The 18,707-nt window shown below is 41.7% G+C and overlaps 1 protein-coding gene across 1 annotated transcript in view; it reads right to left on the bottom strand.

Annotated features, from left to right (window-relative positions):
• LOC308458327 (uncharacterized protein) overlaps window positions 1-14,724 on the bottom strand; it is a 37,525-nt gene extending 22,801 nt beyond the window's left edge. Inside the window, exons 1-12 of the mRNA XM_080973320.1 lie at window positions 14,521-14,724; window positions 13,039-13,607; window positions 11,157-11,177; window positions 9,692-9,751; window positions 8,011-8,064; window positions 7,404-7,448; window positions 6,372-6,398; window positions 6,123-6,167; window positions 5,092-5,136; window positions 3,970-4,023; window positions 1,931-1,999; window positions 1,466-1,534 (exon numbers count right to left, since the gene is read on the bottom strand). Of these exons, the coding sequence (XP_080829446.1) occupies window positions 1,466-1,534; window positions 1,931-1,999; window positions 3,970-4,023; window positions 5,092-5,136; window positions 6,123-6,167; window positions 6,372-6,398; window positions 7,404-7,448; window positions 8,011-8,064; window positions 9,692-9,751; window positions 11,157-11,177; window positions 13,039-13,607; window positions 14,521-14,677 (1,215 nt within the window). The 5' untranslated portion in view covers window positions 14,678-14,724. The remainder of the gene's footprint in view (window positions 1-1,465; window positions 1,535-1,930; window positions 2,000-3,969; window positions 4,024-5,091; window positions 5,137-6,122; window positions 6,168-6,371; window positions 6,399-7,403; window positions 7,449-8,010; window positions 8,065-9,691; window positions 9,752-11,156; window positions 11,178-13,038; window positions 13,608-14,520) is intronic.
• Between the last annotated feature and the right edge of the window lie 3,983 nt (window positions 14,725-18,707).

Here is an 18,707-nt window from a genome sequence, read left to right as displayed (position 1 = left end):
TTAAAACAGATGCAGTCGTTTGCACACACTCTAGGGAATTATTTCCATATTGTCTTGTTTGCTGAGGATATTGTGTGTGTGTGTTTGACAAAACCCCTAGAGCAGGGTTTCCCAAACTTGTGTCTCCAGCTGTCTTGGGACTACAATTCCCATCATCCCTGACCACTGGTCCTGCTAGCTAGGGATGATGGGAGTTATAGCCTCAAAACAGATGGACACCCAAGTTCGGGAAACCCTGTTCTAGATGCATTGCAGAGGATGCTGATGACATGCACATGTTCTATGGTGCTGGAAACTCACACAGAGTGTAGGCCAGATCTAGTAGGAAATATTATAGCTTTGCATAAGTTGAGACGAACCCCCTTCCTAAAACAAACTCAGTATTTCCCTGCAGATGAATGTTTAAAATTTATTTCATAAAATGTATATACTGTGTTGATTGTAAACAACACCCCCACCCCACAAGTGGTATACAAAATGGGCGGCTGGCACTGCCAGTATAACTGAAGAGCTACCAGGATCCTTTTGCTAATTAGCATGTTTCATTCTCACTTCTAAAGTTATGTTTGTATTTACTACGACAAGTTAGAAACTATCTCAGAATGAAGCAGGTAAGTGGATGTATAAATATGAACAAGAAATTTGGAGGTTGCCAATGTGGTGACCTCTGGATATTGTTGAGAGTCCAACTCCCATCAGCCTCAGACAGTGTGGCCAATAATCATGGGTGATGGGACTTGGAGACCAGCAGTATCTGGAGGTCCACAAATTGGCTACTTCTGAAACTGGATGAGTAGAGTGTAAACATTTGTAGACATCCCACCCCCCCAAAAAAGGGAGCTGAAAATGAACATGTTATAGAAAAGGAGAACAAACAAGTCAAGAAGAAGAAGAAGGTGGGAGACAGGAAGCCACAACAGAGGGCATCACCATAGTCAAGAGACATGATAGAATTAACACAGTGGTCATAGTTTCCATAGATGGAAGACAAAAACACAAATGGAAAATGGAAGGAAAGAACACAGCTTAGAGACACCGAGAACAAGAGTTGGCAGTTGCTCAGATAAAAGAATGAAAAGACCAAGAGGTATCTCTTATTCTTCTACAATCACACTCCTGTTCCATCTGAGCCAAAGAAAGACATGGAGGGATAATAGAAGGATGTCCACAAGCCAGATACACAAATGGGGTGAGATTACACAGCACAGAAGAAACAAGAAAGCAATCGGAAAGAGAACGAGGTGAAAGATCTGGAACACAGAGTTGCAGATCATCTCTATTAAAGCAATAACTACTTTGAAAAGAACTTGTAAGAGAAGCTGAATAAGAAAGAACCAGGAACCAAACCTTGAGTGGATCAGAGCCACGCTTTCCTTTAATATGCACTGATTTTTGCATATAAAGGTGCAATTATTTGTTACTAAGGGATTTCCCCCCGTGTGATCTCCCCACGCACAGTACATACCGGTAAACCTGGTTCTCCAACTCCAGGTGGCCCAACAGGGCCTGGTCTTCCTGTTAAACCAATGTCACCCTTCAGAAAAAGATATGTTATTTTTGGATTTGAACAAAATTATGGACACTGAAATGAAGCAGCATTATTTGATTTAATACAGTGATATTAAGAAGACTAGAGGGAAGTAAAACAAATATGATACCAGTAATAATAACTTCATTTGCCCCTCTGTCTCTCTAGATATGTCAAATTTTATTACCAATAAACTACTAAGAGTTACACCATTCTGTGCATTCCCTCCCCCCCTTTTAATGGTATGAATGTATTTGAACTACATCCAGAATACCTTTCAGGTATTACAAAGACATCATTTATCCTTGTTTTAAGTTGTTTTTGGTTTTTTTTTTAATCCAGCCATATATTATTTCAGCAGCTGTCCTTTTGCACAGTAGGCTATATGATTGGCATTTTTACCTTGGGGCCAGGCAACCCTACTCCCGTTTCTCCAGTCAGTCCAGCAGGGCCAGGCAGGCCTCTTTCGCCCTTTAGAAAATTGCAAAACAAAAGAACTGATTTCAACTTTTTGATAGGGTTTCAGAGAGAAGAAAACCTGCTCCTCCCTCCCTCCCTCCCTCCTGCTCTTAAACTAAGGTACAATAAGCCCACAATTTATGTTGGGGTTAAGTTCCAAAGCCAAATTCTGTATGGTCAATTGGGGTTCAATCTTAAATGGGATTGCCAAAGCCATTTTTCCTGGAACCTCAACCCCCTTTTAATTTTTTGCCACACGTGTAAAGCTGAATGTGCGCAAGTTAAATGCTTGTAAGTTGTGGGGGAATTGCTTTCGCAATATGTATCATAATGCTTCTGCCATGATAAAACTAGCAGATTACTTGGAGTGGGAGTAATAAATGAAACAAGACTAGGAAACACATCCAAACATATAAGGAATTAGCAGAAGTAGAAAAGATGGGTGGATTTTCCCTGTTGTGCTCCTGCATTGAACATTGGTTTGCGCCGCCCTGTCTTGCCCTGCTTGTGAATTCCAGTTTAACAAGGATAATTTCTAAAATCTATTCTGGATTCAGAGCGTGCCCACTATGTTGCAGCTTTCAGTTCCTTTGCATCTTTTGCCCCTTGAACAATGTCATGGCCCCGCTGATACACTGCCAGAAAAAGAAAAAGAAAAGCAGTCTTGATGTGACTGAGCATATGATTGCACCAATATATTTTTTAGTGTGCTATTTCATCAATGCACAGCAGTGCTTTTTGGGGTAGAACCGCTAATATTCCGCGGTGGGAAGTGTTACAGCTGGGCATCCGGGCCCTTGTGGTGATCCAGCTCGGGGGCAGGGGATTGATGCCCCCCTCATGCCAACCCCGGCCACGTCAGAATATGACACTAAAATTTAATTGGGGATGAAAGTAATAGATGCAAAATTGGAAATTGCCCACATGGAAACTGACCCAACCACATGTGCCCAACTTGAAGCGGATTTTACAATCAACCCCCCTCTCCATGCTCTTCTCAAGAAAAACACTTTTGAAAGAGTCTAATGTGACCTTCTGGGTTGCTACATGCATGGTAACCAGCATGAAAGCCAAACGCACGCTGAATTGCTATGAAGACTGTTTTCCTCACGGAATACAGAACAGCATGGTAACAAAAAATAATCTCAAAGTGGAAGAAAGCAGTTGTGTGTGGATCTATTTCTTACTAATTAATACTCATGTTCTGTCCCATTGTTGGAGAGATGGCCTGGAGAAAAAATAGCTTTCTCTTGCTTTTGAGAAGAAATTCAAGTGTCATAAAAAGCCTCAACAAGGTGTTATTTATGAGCTGTACTTTAATGGTTCCCTGCGGCTTAAAGCCATACAAAGCTCTGAATGGGCTGAAGTGCCTTGAAGGGGATTTTTTTGTGATGTGGAATGTCATATGACACCTCGCTGTTGAATGACAACAGAGTTGATTCTTGCTTCTTAGATGTTCCATTTGGTGGTTTTGCAGACACAGCCGGAAAAGTCAGTTTCAGCACAGCTAAGATGGATAGAATTCATAGCAGAGGAAATATCTGAATAGTAGCAACATTTTCCTCAGGGATGAAGAGCCTGTGGGCCTTTCCAGATGTTACCAGATTACAATTCCCATCATCCTTGATCATTGGCCATGGTGGCTGAGGTTGATGGGAACTGGGAGTCCAACCACACCTGGAAGGCAATGGGTTTCCAAGCCATGGTTTACAGGGGCAGCCAGTGTGGAAACCTCCATGGGTTGTTGGCCAACGGTTCCCATCATCCCATACCATTTGTCATGATGGCTGAGGCTGAGAGGAGTTGGAGTCCAACAACATCTGCAGGGCACCATGTTTCTTTTTAACAGTTTTTGGTTTTCCAGTTTCATATGGCGCATGAACCGGGCCAACGTGAGTGAAAGCAAAAGTGGGCCCCAAAATTGCAAAGGTAGCAGCAGTCTCTCACAGCGTTTAGAATTAAATTAATGTTAAGAGTCTTGCCTTTGATCCTTGCATTCCTTCAGGTCCTTGGTCTCCAGGCAGCCCTTGGGAACCCTGTTAAACAGGAAGGCATTTTTTTATTTATTTAAAAAAAAGACCTTGGCCGAGTGCATCATTAAATAGGAATATGACTGTTTTACTTCAATCCACACAAAACAGTTTATTCAGTGTTCAAATAATTGTGATATTTGCCTATTACATTCACTTACCATCTGTTTATCCTGGTTTGTTTTGCATTGGAGATGATTACACTGCCTTTCGTTTCATGGCCTTCAAAAACCTGTATCATATGCATTTGTTTTTCCATTTGAAGCTCTGATCTGTAAGTTTCTTTCAGTCTGTTGTGCTTTTAGCTCATAAAACCCATTACTAGCAGACTGGCAACCCACAAGAAAGGTCTTTCAGCCTGCTGTAGAATCCTGACTTGGGCATTGCTACCGGTATTAGGCTAATGGTTAAAGAAAATGGCTGTGAAAAGGCTTTCCCTTCTCTGTGACACAACCCCCCCCCCCCATGTGTGTTCCCCACCCCCTTTGTTAAAGGTATGTGAGGACTACAGAGACTAGTTCTCTAAATACAGGAAGAAACAGAAGAAGGTCAGTCATTCATCTGCTGTTAACCATGGGTTACTGATTTATTTCATTTATTAAGCACATCCCATAAAACATCCTGAAGTGATTTAACTATGAGAACACCAACAATAAAAACATATTTTGAGCCCAATACAAACACAGAGAGACAGAAAAATCTCCACTTAAAAGCCTTGTTGGAAAAGGAAGGTTTTCAATAGGCACCTTAAAAACATAATACTAGAGATGGTACCGGTCTGATACATAACAGGAGAAAGTTTCAAAGGGGAGGTGCCGCCACACTAAAGGTCTGATTCCTACACTGTACAGAACAGACTTCTTGATGACAAGTATCTACAGGAAGTCCTCACCTGCAGAATGCAGTGATCAGTTGGATATAGATAGCCCACAGTTCCAGGGACACGAAGAGTGATGGGATGGGGAGTTGGCATCAGTGACTGACAGCCAACATATAATTCAGAGGAGGGACAATTTAGCTTCAGAAAGATGGCAGCTAGCACAGTCTTGAAGCAAAGCACTTCTGTTCATTTACCTGAAGACCTCGGAGGCCTCTTGGTCCACCTGGGCCTTCTGGACCCTGAGTGATAAGAGGAGAAATTATATGTGAGCCCATATACAGTGCAAAATATTACAAATCATACAGTGAATCGCCAGCAAGGGAAAAACAAAATGATTCAAATGTGGGAAGGATAATTGAAACGTGGGCAGAAAGGCTAATGTCAAACTAGATATTTAAAAATCCAGTTTGTATGATCATGCTCTCTGCAAATATGTACCTAGCATTTCAGGACTATTTCCTCTCCAGTAAGTCTCTCTTTCTCCCCGCCCCTACCCATGACACCCAGTGTGGTATAGTGGTTAGAATGTTAGACATGGACCTGGAAGACCAGGGTTCAAATCCCCGCTAAGACATGAAGCTCACTAGGTGACCTTGGGCCAGTCCCTGCCTCTCAGCTTAACCTACCTCAAAGGGTTGCTGTGGGGATTAAATGAGGAGAGGGATAACCAAGTACGCTACCTTGAGTTCCTTGGAGGGAAAGGTGGGCTATAAGGGCTAATAATAATTATTATAATGGTATTGTTTACACAAAGGGATGCGGGTGGCGCTGTGGGTTAAACCACAGAGCCTAGGACTTGCCAATCAGAAGGTTGGCAGTTCGAATCCCCGCGATGGGGTGAGTTCCCGTCCCTGCCAACCTAGCAGTTTGAAAGCGCGTCAAAGTGCAAGTAGATAAATAGGTACCGCTCTGGCAGGAAGGTAAACGGCGTTTCCGTGTGCTGCTCTGGTTCGCCAGAAGTGGCTTAGTCATGCTGGCCACATGACCCGGAAGCCGTACGCCAGCTCCCTCAGCCAGTAAAGCGAGATGAGCGCCGCAACCCCAGAGTTGTCCACGACTGGACCTAACTGTCAGGGGTCCCCTTTACCTTTACCTTTATTGTTTACACATTGCTCACACTACTAATGCAGCACTGGGCCTAGGAGTTCTATGAGCGGTACCGTTTCTGATTATACAAGTCCTTACATTACAATCTGATGTAGTTGACCATCAGATAGTTACTTACTCTGTCGCCTTTTATTCCTGGTGTTCCACATTCGCCTCTTTCACCCTTAGATTGAGAAAAGCGCAATCAATCATTAATGTTATCTCAGAACTTTTGAAAAATGTGTAATGTCCTTCCTTGCCAGTGCTTTATCCCCCACCCATTCCCATTCTATTTCAGATGCTAAATTCTTTGTCCTCAAATCAATATGGCTGTATTGGTCTTTAGCCTGAAGCACCTAGTTGATTCAAGAAGGCGAAAAATCCGTACCTTTTCTCCTTTGTATCCAGACTTTCCCTGATGGGAAAAAGAAGAAGAGCAGAATGCATATTGATTAAATTACTACTGACACTAAACAGTAATCACTAATTCTGGTTCCTGCTCCCCCCGCCCCCGGCTATGTTTTTAGCTGCTCCTATTTTATCTGTAAGCCGCGTTGAATCCCTGTTAAGGGAAAAGGTGGGGTATATATGCATATATCAGCAGCAGCAGCAAAATTTACAGCAAGTATTAGGAAAATAAATCTTACTTATTAATCCAGAGTTTTAGAATGAGTAACAGAAATGACAAATTTATTGGCTGGCTCCATCCAGCCTGCTTTGCTTGCATTTGGTGCTTAGGGTCTCTTTGCCTTTGGGGTGGGGAGGCACTGCCCTCTCCCTCTGTTTCGTTAGAAACCAAACCCTAGAAAAGTTTCAGGAGTTGCTCTGCCAATTTCAGAACGGGTGCTGCTTTCCATCACTAGATTTGTGTGATGAAAAACACTCCAAAAACAGACCAATGAGCTCTTGTGTGTAGAGTGAGTATGAAAATATGTAAAAAGCTGGTTCTGCAAATGCCATTGGGTATCATTGCGAGTGCCAAAAGCCAGCCATTTCCCGTGTCATTCCAGTTCTGGAAATACAGCAGAAATATTGCTGACATGATTTGGAAGCACACAAGCAACCTGAATCACATGACAGAGGTTTTATGTGAGACCTTAGGACTTGGGAGTAGCAATGGCTCACATGTTGCTAAGTTATTGTTCAAAGTGGATCTTACATAACCATGAGTAGAATGAGCAGCCTTTTTTATGCATTTTATTGCCCTTTGAAATTGCTGCTTACAAGTTATTTTCTTCACACCCTTCTTTATATTCTCTTGCATTTTAAGAAGGCATACCCAAAAAGTAAAAATGAGATCAAAAAGGAGCAGTGATATATATGGGGCAGATGTGTTTTTAAATAACAGAGTTTCCCTCAAAGTAAATAAATACATAATAGAATACACACACACACACACACACACACACACACTTTTTACCTCTGTTCCATCTCTTCCTGGAATTCCATTTAAGCCTGGCTCCCCCTAGAAGCATCAGAGTGTTGGGTTATTACTTTGCTTAACGTTCTGTAGTCTGTGAAAATGTTGTCAATTTAAGTTAAGATTACATTACATATTGCTGAAAACAGATAGGAAAAATGTACCCTGCTGTTCAAACTAGCTCCATCTTCAATGCTAAACATAATTCATATTCAGAAATGTGAATGTTTTAGAACCGTGGTTCCCAACATGGGGCAACCCCCCCCCCCACAGGGGGGCAATTTGATTTTTAAAGGAGGCAATTCGAGAATGAGTTATTAACAGTTAATGGCCTTTTAGGCTTCCTCCACATGAATAGGAGTTCACTTTTTGAATAATAAGAATTATATGTCACGGGGGGGGGGTGCATCAGGGTTTTAGAGATGCTTAAGTGGGGCATGGTCCCCCAAAAATAAAATGTTGGGAACCACTGATTTAGAATGATTTATACCCCCTCAGTTGTAAACTGCCATGTGGCGACTGAGAATGCTTTTATTTCAACATCCTCTTGTCTTAAATTACTAATGTTAATCAATGAGCATTTCAATTAAATCAAATGTCACGTTACCTTCACGCCCTTTGGACCAGGGGCTCCATCATCACCAGGACGACCCTTTTTACCCTGGAAGCAGAAAAGCAACAGAGGGGAGTTAAATGAAAAGCCTTGTGTTTAAACTTCATCTGTTAATTGCATTTTTAAACATGCAAAGAAAGGGGAGAGATCCCTTGGTTTATATTCTTACTATTAAGAAAATGATTCTATGAGTGCAGGAAATAAGTAAAGTTCTAAAGATTTCCCTCTCACACCTGAAGCTAAAAAGCAAGTCATGCTCCAATCAGTGCAAGAGCTACATTGGTCAGAATGCATTTTCCCGGGTCATTCTCAGCTTTTAAACAGCTCATTGGTAGATAATAATGTTTTCATGAACATATGTGTTTCCAGGTGCCCTTTTTTTATTAAGCATTCACCCTGTGCAATTAGATGATGTTATGCTAAAGCAAGTGTTGTTGTTGTTGTTGTTGTTGTTGTTGTTGTTGTTGTTGTTAATTACATTCATATACCACCCTTCATCTGAGGATCACAGGGTGGTTTACAGTATAAAAGCACAAAAATACATAACAAAACCCTACACTTTCCAGTGCATTTTCCCACTACAGTGGTACCTTGGGTTACATACTCTTCAGGTTACATATGCTTCAGGTTACAGACTCCGCTAACCCAGAAATAGTACCTCGGGTTAAGAACTTTGCTTCAGGATGAGAACAGAAATCGTGCTCCGGTGCAGCAGGAGGCCCCATTAGCTAAAGTGGTGCTTCAGGTTAAGAACAGTTTCAGGTTAAGAACGGACCTCCAGAACGAATTAAGTACCCGAGGTACCACTGTACTTGTTGCCAATTAATAAATAAATATATCCAATCTTTTGGGGAAGCAAGTTTGTTGCACAAGACCTCCCAAGCCACTTACAACCACACAACATGAGATTGAACCCCATCCCAAAGAGTCTAAGGGCTGGAAGTGTTCTTAGACTCTTTGGGGGGGGGGGACACACCATGATTTGATTCTAAAGGTGCTTCCACACTTGGCATTTAGTGTGAAATTGCCATGCTTTGCTCAGTTGCTTTTTGTAGGGCATCTTCATGGCACCATCATCCAATCATTGCCATGCTATATTTTTCATGTGGTTCTTCTGTCTTTTGTCAGACCATGAAGCAGTCCCTTCCAGACAGGTGTTTATTGTGAGACTGGTGATTCTCATGCACGCAGGGTTTCAGTAACGTTCACACATCATTGGCATCAACATGCCAGCTTATATTCCCCCCCCCCCATCATATAATGCTGATTTTCCCTTTCCAGCTGCAATCTCTTCATGAGAAACCCTTACATTTTCACATTCACACTAAACTATGATTTGGCTTAGCATTACATTATAGCTGTTATGTAGGTAGCCCTCATCGGTACAGCTGAATGTGAAGGCTCTCCACACAATCAAGGACCCTATCATTTATGAATGAACATCTTATTCTCTCTGGATCACTCAGCTGTTGTCTCTGAATATGTATTTAATGAAATAGATAATACTGGTAATTAATAAAATAATGCCACCAAAAATATTTATTTTTTAATTTTGCAATGAAAAAATAAGCGGTTTTTTCAACTACTCTGGGATTGTTTACAATCAAGTAGTGTATAATTTTTTAATAAGATAAATAAAATAAGAAGAAAGTAAATGGGGGGGAAAGATACTTACAGCAGGGCCAGGAAGACCCCTTTCTCCTTTTTCACAGTTACATATAGGAGGCTGGGGACACTTCAAATAGAAATAACCATACAAATTAATCATCAGTTCCCACCTAGGCAGAAAGCTCTACAGCAATTTTATTTTCCTATAATTTATTTATTTAACCACAAGTAGGAAAGATCTAATCTTGAAAGCATCCTATTGCTTTACAGTACTGAAAATGGATGCTGTTTTATGGTACAGTTTTCTAATCAATATTTTCACAGTTTCCCCACAACACAGTCAAAACTTACATTTCTCATTTCATTATTGAATCCATACTTCTTGTTCATGTTTCAGCTTTCTGGCTGGTGCTGAATTTTGTGTTCCCTATTGAAGTGATAAATTTACAAATATCTCCATTTCAGATTTTTCTAGTAGTCCTGGGTGAACTGGATGGAATCTCAAATGTCTGTGTGGTGTAGAAGTACTCTAACAACAGTGATTCAGTTCTTTTTCATATACAGCAGAGTTAAACTTTGGTCTTTGCTACCACAAGATGTTGTGACTGCCACCAACCTGGATGGCTTTTTAAAAAAGGGATGAGACAAACCCTTCTTTCAAGACTATCCATGTCTACTAGTCATGAGGACTGTATTATGTCCAGGATCAGAGGCAGCATGGTTTGGAAAGCCAATTTATTGGCACCACAATCAGGACATTATAATTGTGATTGTGTCCAGCTTGTGTGATTTTCATAGGCATCTTGTTATCCACTGTGAGAAGACAATAAAGGTAATAAATAAAGGTAAAGGGACCCCTGACCATTAGGTCCAATCGTGGCTGACTCTGGGGTTGCGGCACTCATCTTGCTTTATTGGCCGAGGGAGCCGGCGTACAGCTTCCAGGTCATGTGGCCAGCATGACTAAGCTGCTTCTGGTGAACGCCATTTACCTTCCCGTTGGAGCGGTACCTATTTATCTGCTTGCACCTTTGACGTGCTTTCAAACTGCTAGGTTGGCAGGAGCAGGGACCGAGCAACGGGAGCTCACCCCATCGCGGGGATCTGAACCGCAGACCTTTTGATCGGCAAGTCCTAAGCTCTGTGGTTTAACCCATAGCGCCACCCGCGTCCTGAGAAGACAATACTGGACCAAAAAAACTAAAATGGCCTCTGGCATGTTGGAGGAAGGTTCTTCTTATTTTCTTATGTGATACCCTTGGGAGTTAGCATTAGGTTATAGATATATTCAAACTATTGCTGGAACCGGAAACTACAAGATGCATCAAAGACCAAACAAATTTACATTTTCTTATTTCACTTTTTAGTGCTCATCATTTAGCAAGACTTATTCTTCTTTTTCTATTTGTTTTAATTTACTGAAATGGTAATAATGAACATAGTTTTGGAAAGATAGTTTGTTGTTTCACCACCACTCCATTTAAAATGCTGTAGATGTAATCCATCGTCCCCAGTTCACAGTTAAGACTTACCCCTTCTTCTGCCAGTTCTTTCTGGGGAGACAAATAAGTGCAAACAAAATTAATTATTTTATAAGTAACAAGGCACACTGTGAGAAAAATGAAAAAAGAGACTTTGCTGGCTGGGAAGGTGCTGATATAGGGCCAGCATATGCCTATTTCTTGTACACAAACACAACAAATCATAGGAAGAAGCAGAGTAGTATTTCTGGTTGTTCAAGGCTCCCTAGGGATTCAATTAAAACCCACAAATTAGGAATGCAGTGTTAGATATCACTGTATAAAAGCCTATCATCATGTAAGGAATGTGTCCCCAGAGTTCAAGCACTGGGGATGTTTAATCCAAATTGGAGAATTCTATGCTGCAAACCAATTAATTTTGATGGAATTCTTTTATTGTGAATATTGATTATGAATGTTTACATGTAAATGTTTGAGTAACTGGTTTTGCACTTTGTAAACTACAAGAAGCCCGTAACTTATGCGCAGTTAGCTTGTGCACATTGAGTTTTACAGGCATGGCAGATAGATAGATAGATAGATAGAGAGAGAGAGAGAGAGAGAGAGAGAGAGAGATCTGGGGGAAATGGCTTTGGCAATCCCACCCGCCATTGAACCCATTAAGTTTTGACTAGACACAATATTGGCTTTAGGCACTGTTATGTACTGAAGTTCTCACCCTGGGCCAGCAGGGGGATACTGTAGATAGTTATGCAAATGAAGGATCGAAAGTGACGTTCAGTGATTGGATAGTTTGTATGCAAATGAAGGATCGAAAGTGACATGCACGATCCTTGAAATGTTACCCTTATGTACGTTGTGGGCTTACCATACTTAGAAGCAATGACATTAAATATATAAAATGAATGACTGAATGAATGTCATGATAGAAATATTGCTTCTACCCCCTAAACTAGCCTGCTTCCCCCAGGAGGATGTTTTCTTATGGTCAGTGTCCAATCCAGTCACCTTCCGCATATGAAATGCAAAGGGGTACATACTCCCTTTTGTCACTTTCTTCAGGCAGCAAAATGTCTAGGGCCCAGTCCTAGTCAGCACCCATTAATACTGAATTGACAAACCTTAAAAGTTCAGAATTGATTATGTGGCCTTGTGAATAAAAGTGAAACCAAGTTGTGCAGCAACAACAAAAAATCTAGTAGTGTGTGTGTGTGTTTAATAAACTACCACAGCTGAGATAATGTTGAAGCTATGGCCTTCTTCAGTCATTCTCGTCCACATGGGAAGGAGGGGAGAGGAAAGCCATGTTGTGTGAAGGGTGTGGCCTTCTGCTCATGTCAGTTTTTAGGTACAACTCATTTGTGAAAGGACTGAGGCAGATGCTGTCACTCCCTGCTTGAGCTTGAGAAATGCTGCAGTTGAGGCGACACACACAGTTGAGGAGTGGGAGCTGGGAGTGGTGGTGGGCATCCTTCAAGAGATAAAAGGGCAGCATCTAGGGGTCACAGCAGGGAGGAGGGGTATGGGAGAAACAGAGGAGAAACACAGAAGAGAGATTTACGAGTAGGTAGAAGGAAAAGAGACGAACTGCAAAAGAAATTTATGTTGTCTAGGTGAAGGCAATGAGGAGGGAATAGAGGAAGAACAGGCAGAAGTGGACACTGTACAGGAGGTGTCAGGAGAAGAATTATGTAAGGGAAGGCAGGCAAGAAAACACTGCATATAAGGCAAAACACAGCAGAGTCCTGTGATGAAAGGCGGGTAACAGAACTCTTTGAGTACGTTCCCCACCAGGGGTCTCTTTGACTCCTGGGGCGAAGAGCAGGGATAGAGGCGACACCATTATTATAATACTAGAAGTGCAGAGTACACTTATATTCTGTTAAGTATAATATACGCTTTATATAGGCCCCACTGAAATCTTTGTCCCTACCATTTCTTTGAGAATTCTCTCCACAACTCCTTTCTCTTGCAGATTGAAGACAAACCTGGATGCCGGGACACTGGCCAGGAGCCGAAGCTTGGCGGCATTGGCCACCTCCTCGGCCACTCTGGTCATCCCCACTGTGAAGAACACGATGCCTTGGTGTTTAGCATCGGCAGTGGCTGAGAAAATATCTGGGTTTCTCGGGTGGTCCACTCCGTCCGTCAAGAGCACAGCTACTTTCACGCTACCGTGAGTCCCCTCGGTCATGTAGAGCTGCGTGAGGTTGGTGATGGCGTAAGTGGTGTAGGTGCCGTGGCCGATGTAGGTGATGGGGGCGATGCGGGATTTAAAGGCATCTGGGCCCTTCCAATCTCTGAAAGTTTGCTCTATGAGGACAGTGCTGCTGTACTGCAGCAAGGCCGTCCTCCAGCTGAGGGAACGTCCAGAGCTGAGCTGCAGCCCTTTCATCCTGTCCACTATCTCCAAGATAAACTTCTTCTGTTGTTCGTGATTGAAGTTCTTTGCACTCTCCGAACTGTCCAGAAGGAAAGCCATTTCCAGAATGCAGTCTTCATCTAGAAAGAACGCGTCACCAGGTAAATAATTTACATTACAGCCACATTACGGGAGCTATGGTTTGTTACTGTTCTCAAAAGCATCTACCCTCTCTATAGAGAACTGCGGCTCTGGGGCGGCAGGAGGGTGGGGTGGGGGAGAAGGGCCTCCTAACAACTCTCTCAGCATCCTTCACAAACCACAGCTCCCAGAATTCTTGGTGGGGGGAGGCATGACTGTTTAAAATGGTACTGTAGTAGACCGCACTGAGAGCCAGTTTGGTGTAGTGGTTAAGAGCGTTAGACTCGTAATCTGGTGAACCGGGTTCGCGTCTCTGCTCCTCCACATGCAGCTGCTGGGTGACCTTGGGCTAGTCACACTTCTCTGAAGTCCCTCAGCCCCACTCGCCTCACAGAGTATTTGTTGTGGGGGAGAAAGGGAAAGGAGAATGTTAGCCGCTTTGAGACTCCTTAATGTAGTGATAAAGCGGGATATCAAGTCCAAACTCTTCTTTATATATATGGTGTGAACGTGGCCTAGGTTAATCATTTGATAACTGTAGAGAATGTTACTCCCATTAGAGTTGGGCTGAAGTGACAAGAACGATTTCTCAGCAGTCCCACCCACCTTGAAATCGACATTTTGCCAATATTTCAGGGGTGAGGTGAAATACAATTTGGGGGAAAGGGAATGCGAGCAGCTGCCATTTTGTGTGTTTTTTACGCCTGCCCCATCCCAGTAAGTAGCAGCAACACCACTGTTGGGAAGTGGCACCAACCCCCTCACACTGGCCACTCCTGCCTACCACTTCACCACAGTCCTTCCTCGCAGGTGTGTTCAGACTTTAATACATTTCAAAGCAATCCCATCCAGATAAACTTTGGGATCAGAACCGACCATTTCAAAGAATCTGTTAAAATTCAAAGTAGTCACCTTGGTCACTTGGACTGGGATACTTTTCTACTGCATTTGAGAGGAATGGTTTGGGCTTCTGTTTTCTGATTCCATTTCTTTTTTCTTCGTTGGTGTTTTGTGCCAAAAAGACTTGGTGGTCCAGCAGGAACAAAAGCCACCATAACCTAGAGGGCATGGTTTGCTTTGTTGGCCAAAAAGACACAAGAAATTGTGATTGCGAAAGCAAAAAGACACAAGAAATTGTGATTGCGAAAGCAAAACAACACACAATACAAAAATGCAAAGCAAACAAAAGCTAGTTTTCTACTTGCAAAATGGAGATTGCCTTGTTACCACCTTAGTGAAAAGGTTTTATGATGATTTTTAATTGTTCTTTGATGGCTTTTTAAAATGTACTGTAATTTAATGTACATTGCTTACAAATGTCAATGATTAAACAGTACAGTGGTATCTCGGGTTACAAACACTTCGGGTTACAGACTCCGCTAACCCGGAAGTAGTACCTCAGGTTAAGAACTTTACCTCAGGATGAGAACAGAAATCGTGTGCTGGCTGCATGGTGGCAGCAGGAGGCCCCATAGGTAAAGTGGTACCTCAGGTTAAGAACGCTTTCAGGTTAAGAACGGACCTCCGGAATGAATTAAGTTCGTAACCAGAGGTACCACTGTATATAAATACCTTAAATAAACAAATAAAAGCACATGATCCATTCATTTAGCATTTCCTAGGAAATGTCACTTGCAATGATACCACTGCATGCAGCAACAGGTTTTGCCATATTTACTATGTCTAAAAAAATATTATTTGGCAAATTTATATCTTCTCCTTCCTCCAAGGAGTTCAAGCAACTTATAGTATTTAAGTTATACAGTATTTCATTTCCACACACACACCAACAGTCCGTAGACTGCAAACATGTGGACAGATTGTTCATTTTAAATTCTATAATACTACAGCATCTAGGTTAGAGGCACCGAATAGTCATAAGTAACAACAACAATAATCTAGAAAGTACTTTACAGTAGCTCTTCAAGGTAGGCTGATTGAGAATGACTTGCGCTAGACCACCTGGAATGCTTTCTGGCAGATCAAGGATTTGAATTCCTACCCCAATGAGTACAATTTTCTAGCCACTATGCCATACTGGGTTATTTCCATAGGTTTTATCCCACTCTGCTGCCAAAAGACGGAGTGGAGCTGAAGGACAGGTAGGCAGAGCTGCACAGCAATCTTTGCTTGCCTTCCATAGGTTGAGGTGGTGGCACAGCTTGAAACTTGAACAACGACAACAAAGAATGTGGCAGATTGTGCATCTACACCCGCAAATTAATTTTTACCCATATGTTTCTATTTAAGAGGGATGCATTACATATAGATCAGTATGTCTCATTCAAGAGGAATCTGTTGCATATAAACAGCTGCCCCAAGGCCTAGTGTTTGATGCCAAAATCAATGTCAAGTACCTGATTCTATAATAACTCGCATGCTGCAACAATTTCAATTTCACCCCTGGGAGCTGTTTCCAAACATGAAATTGGGATTTAAAAAGGAATAATATTCACACCAGAGATATAAACAAGCCCCGTGCCTCTGTCCTTCAGTTAGTTTTACAGTTTCCTCTGCTGTCACTTTTATGGCTTGCTGGTGGCAAAAACTGCCTTGATAAGAGTTTGTTGGGGAGTTTCAGCCCTCCTTGCAGAGATTTCACTGCCCTATATTCTACACACATAGTCCCAGCATAAACACAGACAAAGTGCCAGTCACATGGATATATTTTTTTGGTGGTGATAAAGATCTCCCGGCACATAAATCTGCTTCATTTATCTTTTGTGTATTGGTTTCAAACCGTCTGAGGAATGAGCAATAAAAAGCCTACAGCAATCCAACTCCCTGCTAAAAGGCTGGCGCCTATAAAAGATATCTTAATTCTTGCACAGTTTGCTCTTGCACAACACTGCAGTCGTCTGGGGGCGGACAGGCAAGAGAGGATTCTTACCTCTGTCTTGTTGGATGCACCAAGTTCTGTGGTGACGAGTGCTGTATCTGGGAGAAGAGACTTCTGCCTGAGGTTGCTGCCTAGGCTATTACCGGCTCAGAGCCTTCACTCTTGAAGTGAATTGCAGAGGGAGTAGGAGGGGGGAGCAGGAGGAGAAGAAAGTTTGACAAAGGAAAGGGACCACTCCTCCAATCATCTAGTTCCACCGAAAGCTACAGCCACACTGACTCAAATTCCATCCAGGACACATTTATTCACACTTGTTTTACTCATCCCCAGGCTAAGTAAATCCACGTGTGGTAGTATGGCGAAATTTATATCCCACCTACGTACTCACGCACCTGGACTCAACAAAGTTGTTTAACTCATTGGGGGCAAATGATTTTCATTTTTTCTTTCAGCTTCGGAGAAGAAACTGTTTCTCTGTGTGTGGTGCAGTGGAAACCTCATTTATACAAATGGAATTGTCAAACATGCCCGCACCTAGGTCTCATTATTCTGATAAATATTTGTTCCATAGTTCAGGTTAAAATGAGAGGCATCATAGGTCAATTTTCATGAGATCTGGAAACTGGACTTGAGTTTCGGGGGCAACACCAATTAATGTGGTCTCATGTGTCATCTACAGAACTCATGTTTTCCTTAATTGTTTTGTCAAAGTAGCTTACTTGCTTAAAATACACACACACACATACAAACACTCACTCACTTGTGGGCCCTGATGGGTAAACCCAGAATTGCTTCATCTACCTAACAGTACAGCAAATATTTTAAAAATCTTAACATGCACCTGTATCAGGGCTAAAATAAATGTGATGTTATTCACATCTTTAGTCCATGTTTATTATCTCCCAATAATTAGCCAGTGTATCACCCCATTTCCCTTGAAATGTTGTGAGAGGAGTTTCCTGCTTGCACTTCCCCCAGATAGCAAAATTACTGCAGAAATCACAGTTCAGTAGTCTATCTGGATCTGGGTTCAAGCCTAGGACAGCCTTACAAAAAAGAAAAGAAAAATGGCACGACTGAATCCTTAGAGTTTTCAAAAGAAGTGCGCTTCTTAAAAAATGAGAGATAGAGAAATAAGTTCTGTTGCTGGCTGAAGAGGGACCAGACAGAACAAAGCAGCGACGCTTTCCCCAAAAAGAAACATGTTAAACTCGGATACGGATCTGTAAGAAGCAAGAAATCCCCCAACCCAAATTATCATTTGTTACTCATGCCTTTGTATGTGTGTGTGTGTGCATATTTATTTAGCAGCAACTTCTTAGCTGCATGGTGTTCTTATGATGAAGCAGTTCTGTTTTGCTTCGGGACAAAATTTTATTTTGCCCACCTGCTTTCTTGCCTGGGTGGCTTAGCAGATTTCTCGCAAGTTTTATGGCCAAGTGCACATGACACATGACAACATTCTCACTAGAATTCCTGGTATGTGACATGTTGCATGCTACATTGGGCGCTTACAGACTTGTAGCTGCCTGAAATGATAATATATAACCCGCAACTTGAAATACACTTTTAAGTGCTGAAGTAAGGGGAATGCATGTGTAATTTTAAGATTTTCTGTAGTTACACAGAAAATTAAGTTGATATTTTTTATTTCACCTAACGACTTCTTTTTACTTGTATTATTAATAATAAAAATAGTTAATAATAAAAATAACAATAATTTTAAGTAGAGATTTTTATCCCAGTCTGCCTCTGTATTGAATTAAAAATTGTTTTTATATGAATTTGTTTACATCGTTCTCTATCTGAGATCATCCTATACATATATTTTGTTCATGTTTTTATTCAAAAATCGCCTTGGGATTTTCCTAGGAAGCAAATTAATGGAAATAAAATTGATGATGATGATGATGATGACAAACACAACACAATAGGGAAAAATCAGAAAGAAAGTCAGTTAGTTCCACACTGTGGACTCAACTTATATTGGTGTTTGGCATCCATTTATTTATGTATTTATTTCATTCCATCCTCTTCAATGAAAAGATTCGCAGAGCAGCTCATAATACAATGCTAAAACAAAAAACAAAGAATTAAACAACCCAAAACAGAAAGTTTGACAAAACATAACAAAGAAACATTGGAAGATGCCTTATACTTAAGCAGACCATTGTTCCATCTAGCTCAGTACAGTCTACACTGACTGGCAGCCACTTTTCAGGATTGTCAGTCTCAAGTTTCTCCCAGCTCTACTTGGAGA

Source organism: Podarcis pityusensis (assembly GCF_964106645.2).
Source record: "Podarcis pityusensis genome assembly, chromosome: 1".
Taxonomy (NCBI): domain Eukaryota; kingdom Metazoa; phylum Chordata; class Lepidosauria; order Squamata; family Lacertidae; genus Podarcis; species Podarcis pityusensis.
Note: the sequence above shows the minus strand (reverse complement) of the source record. Positions and strands in the feature narration are given on the sequence as shown.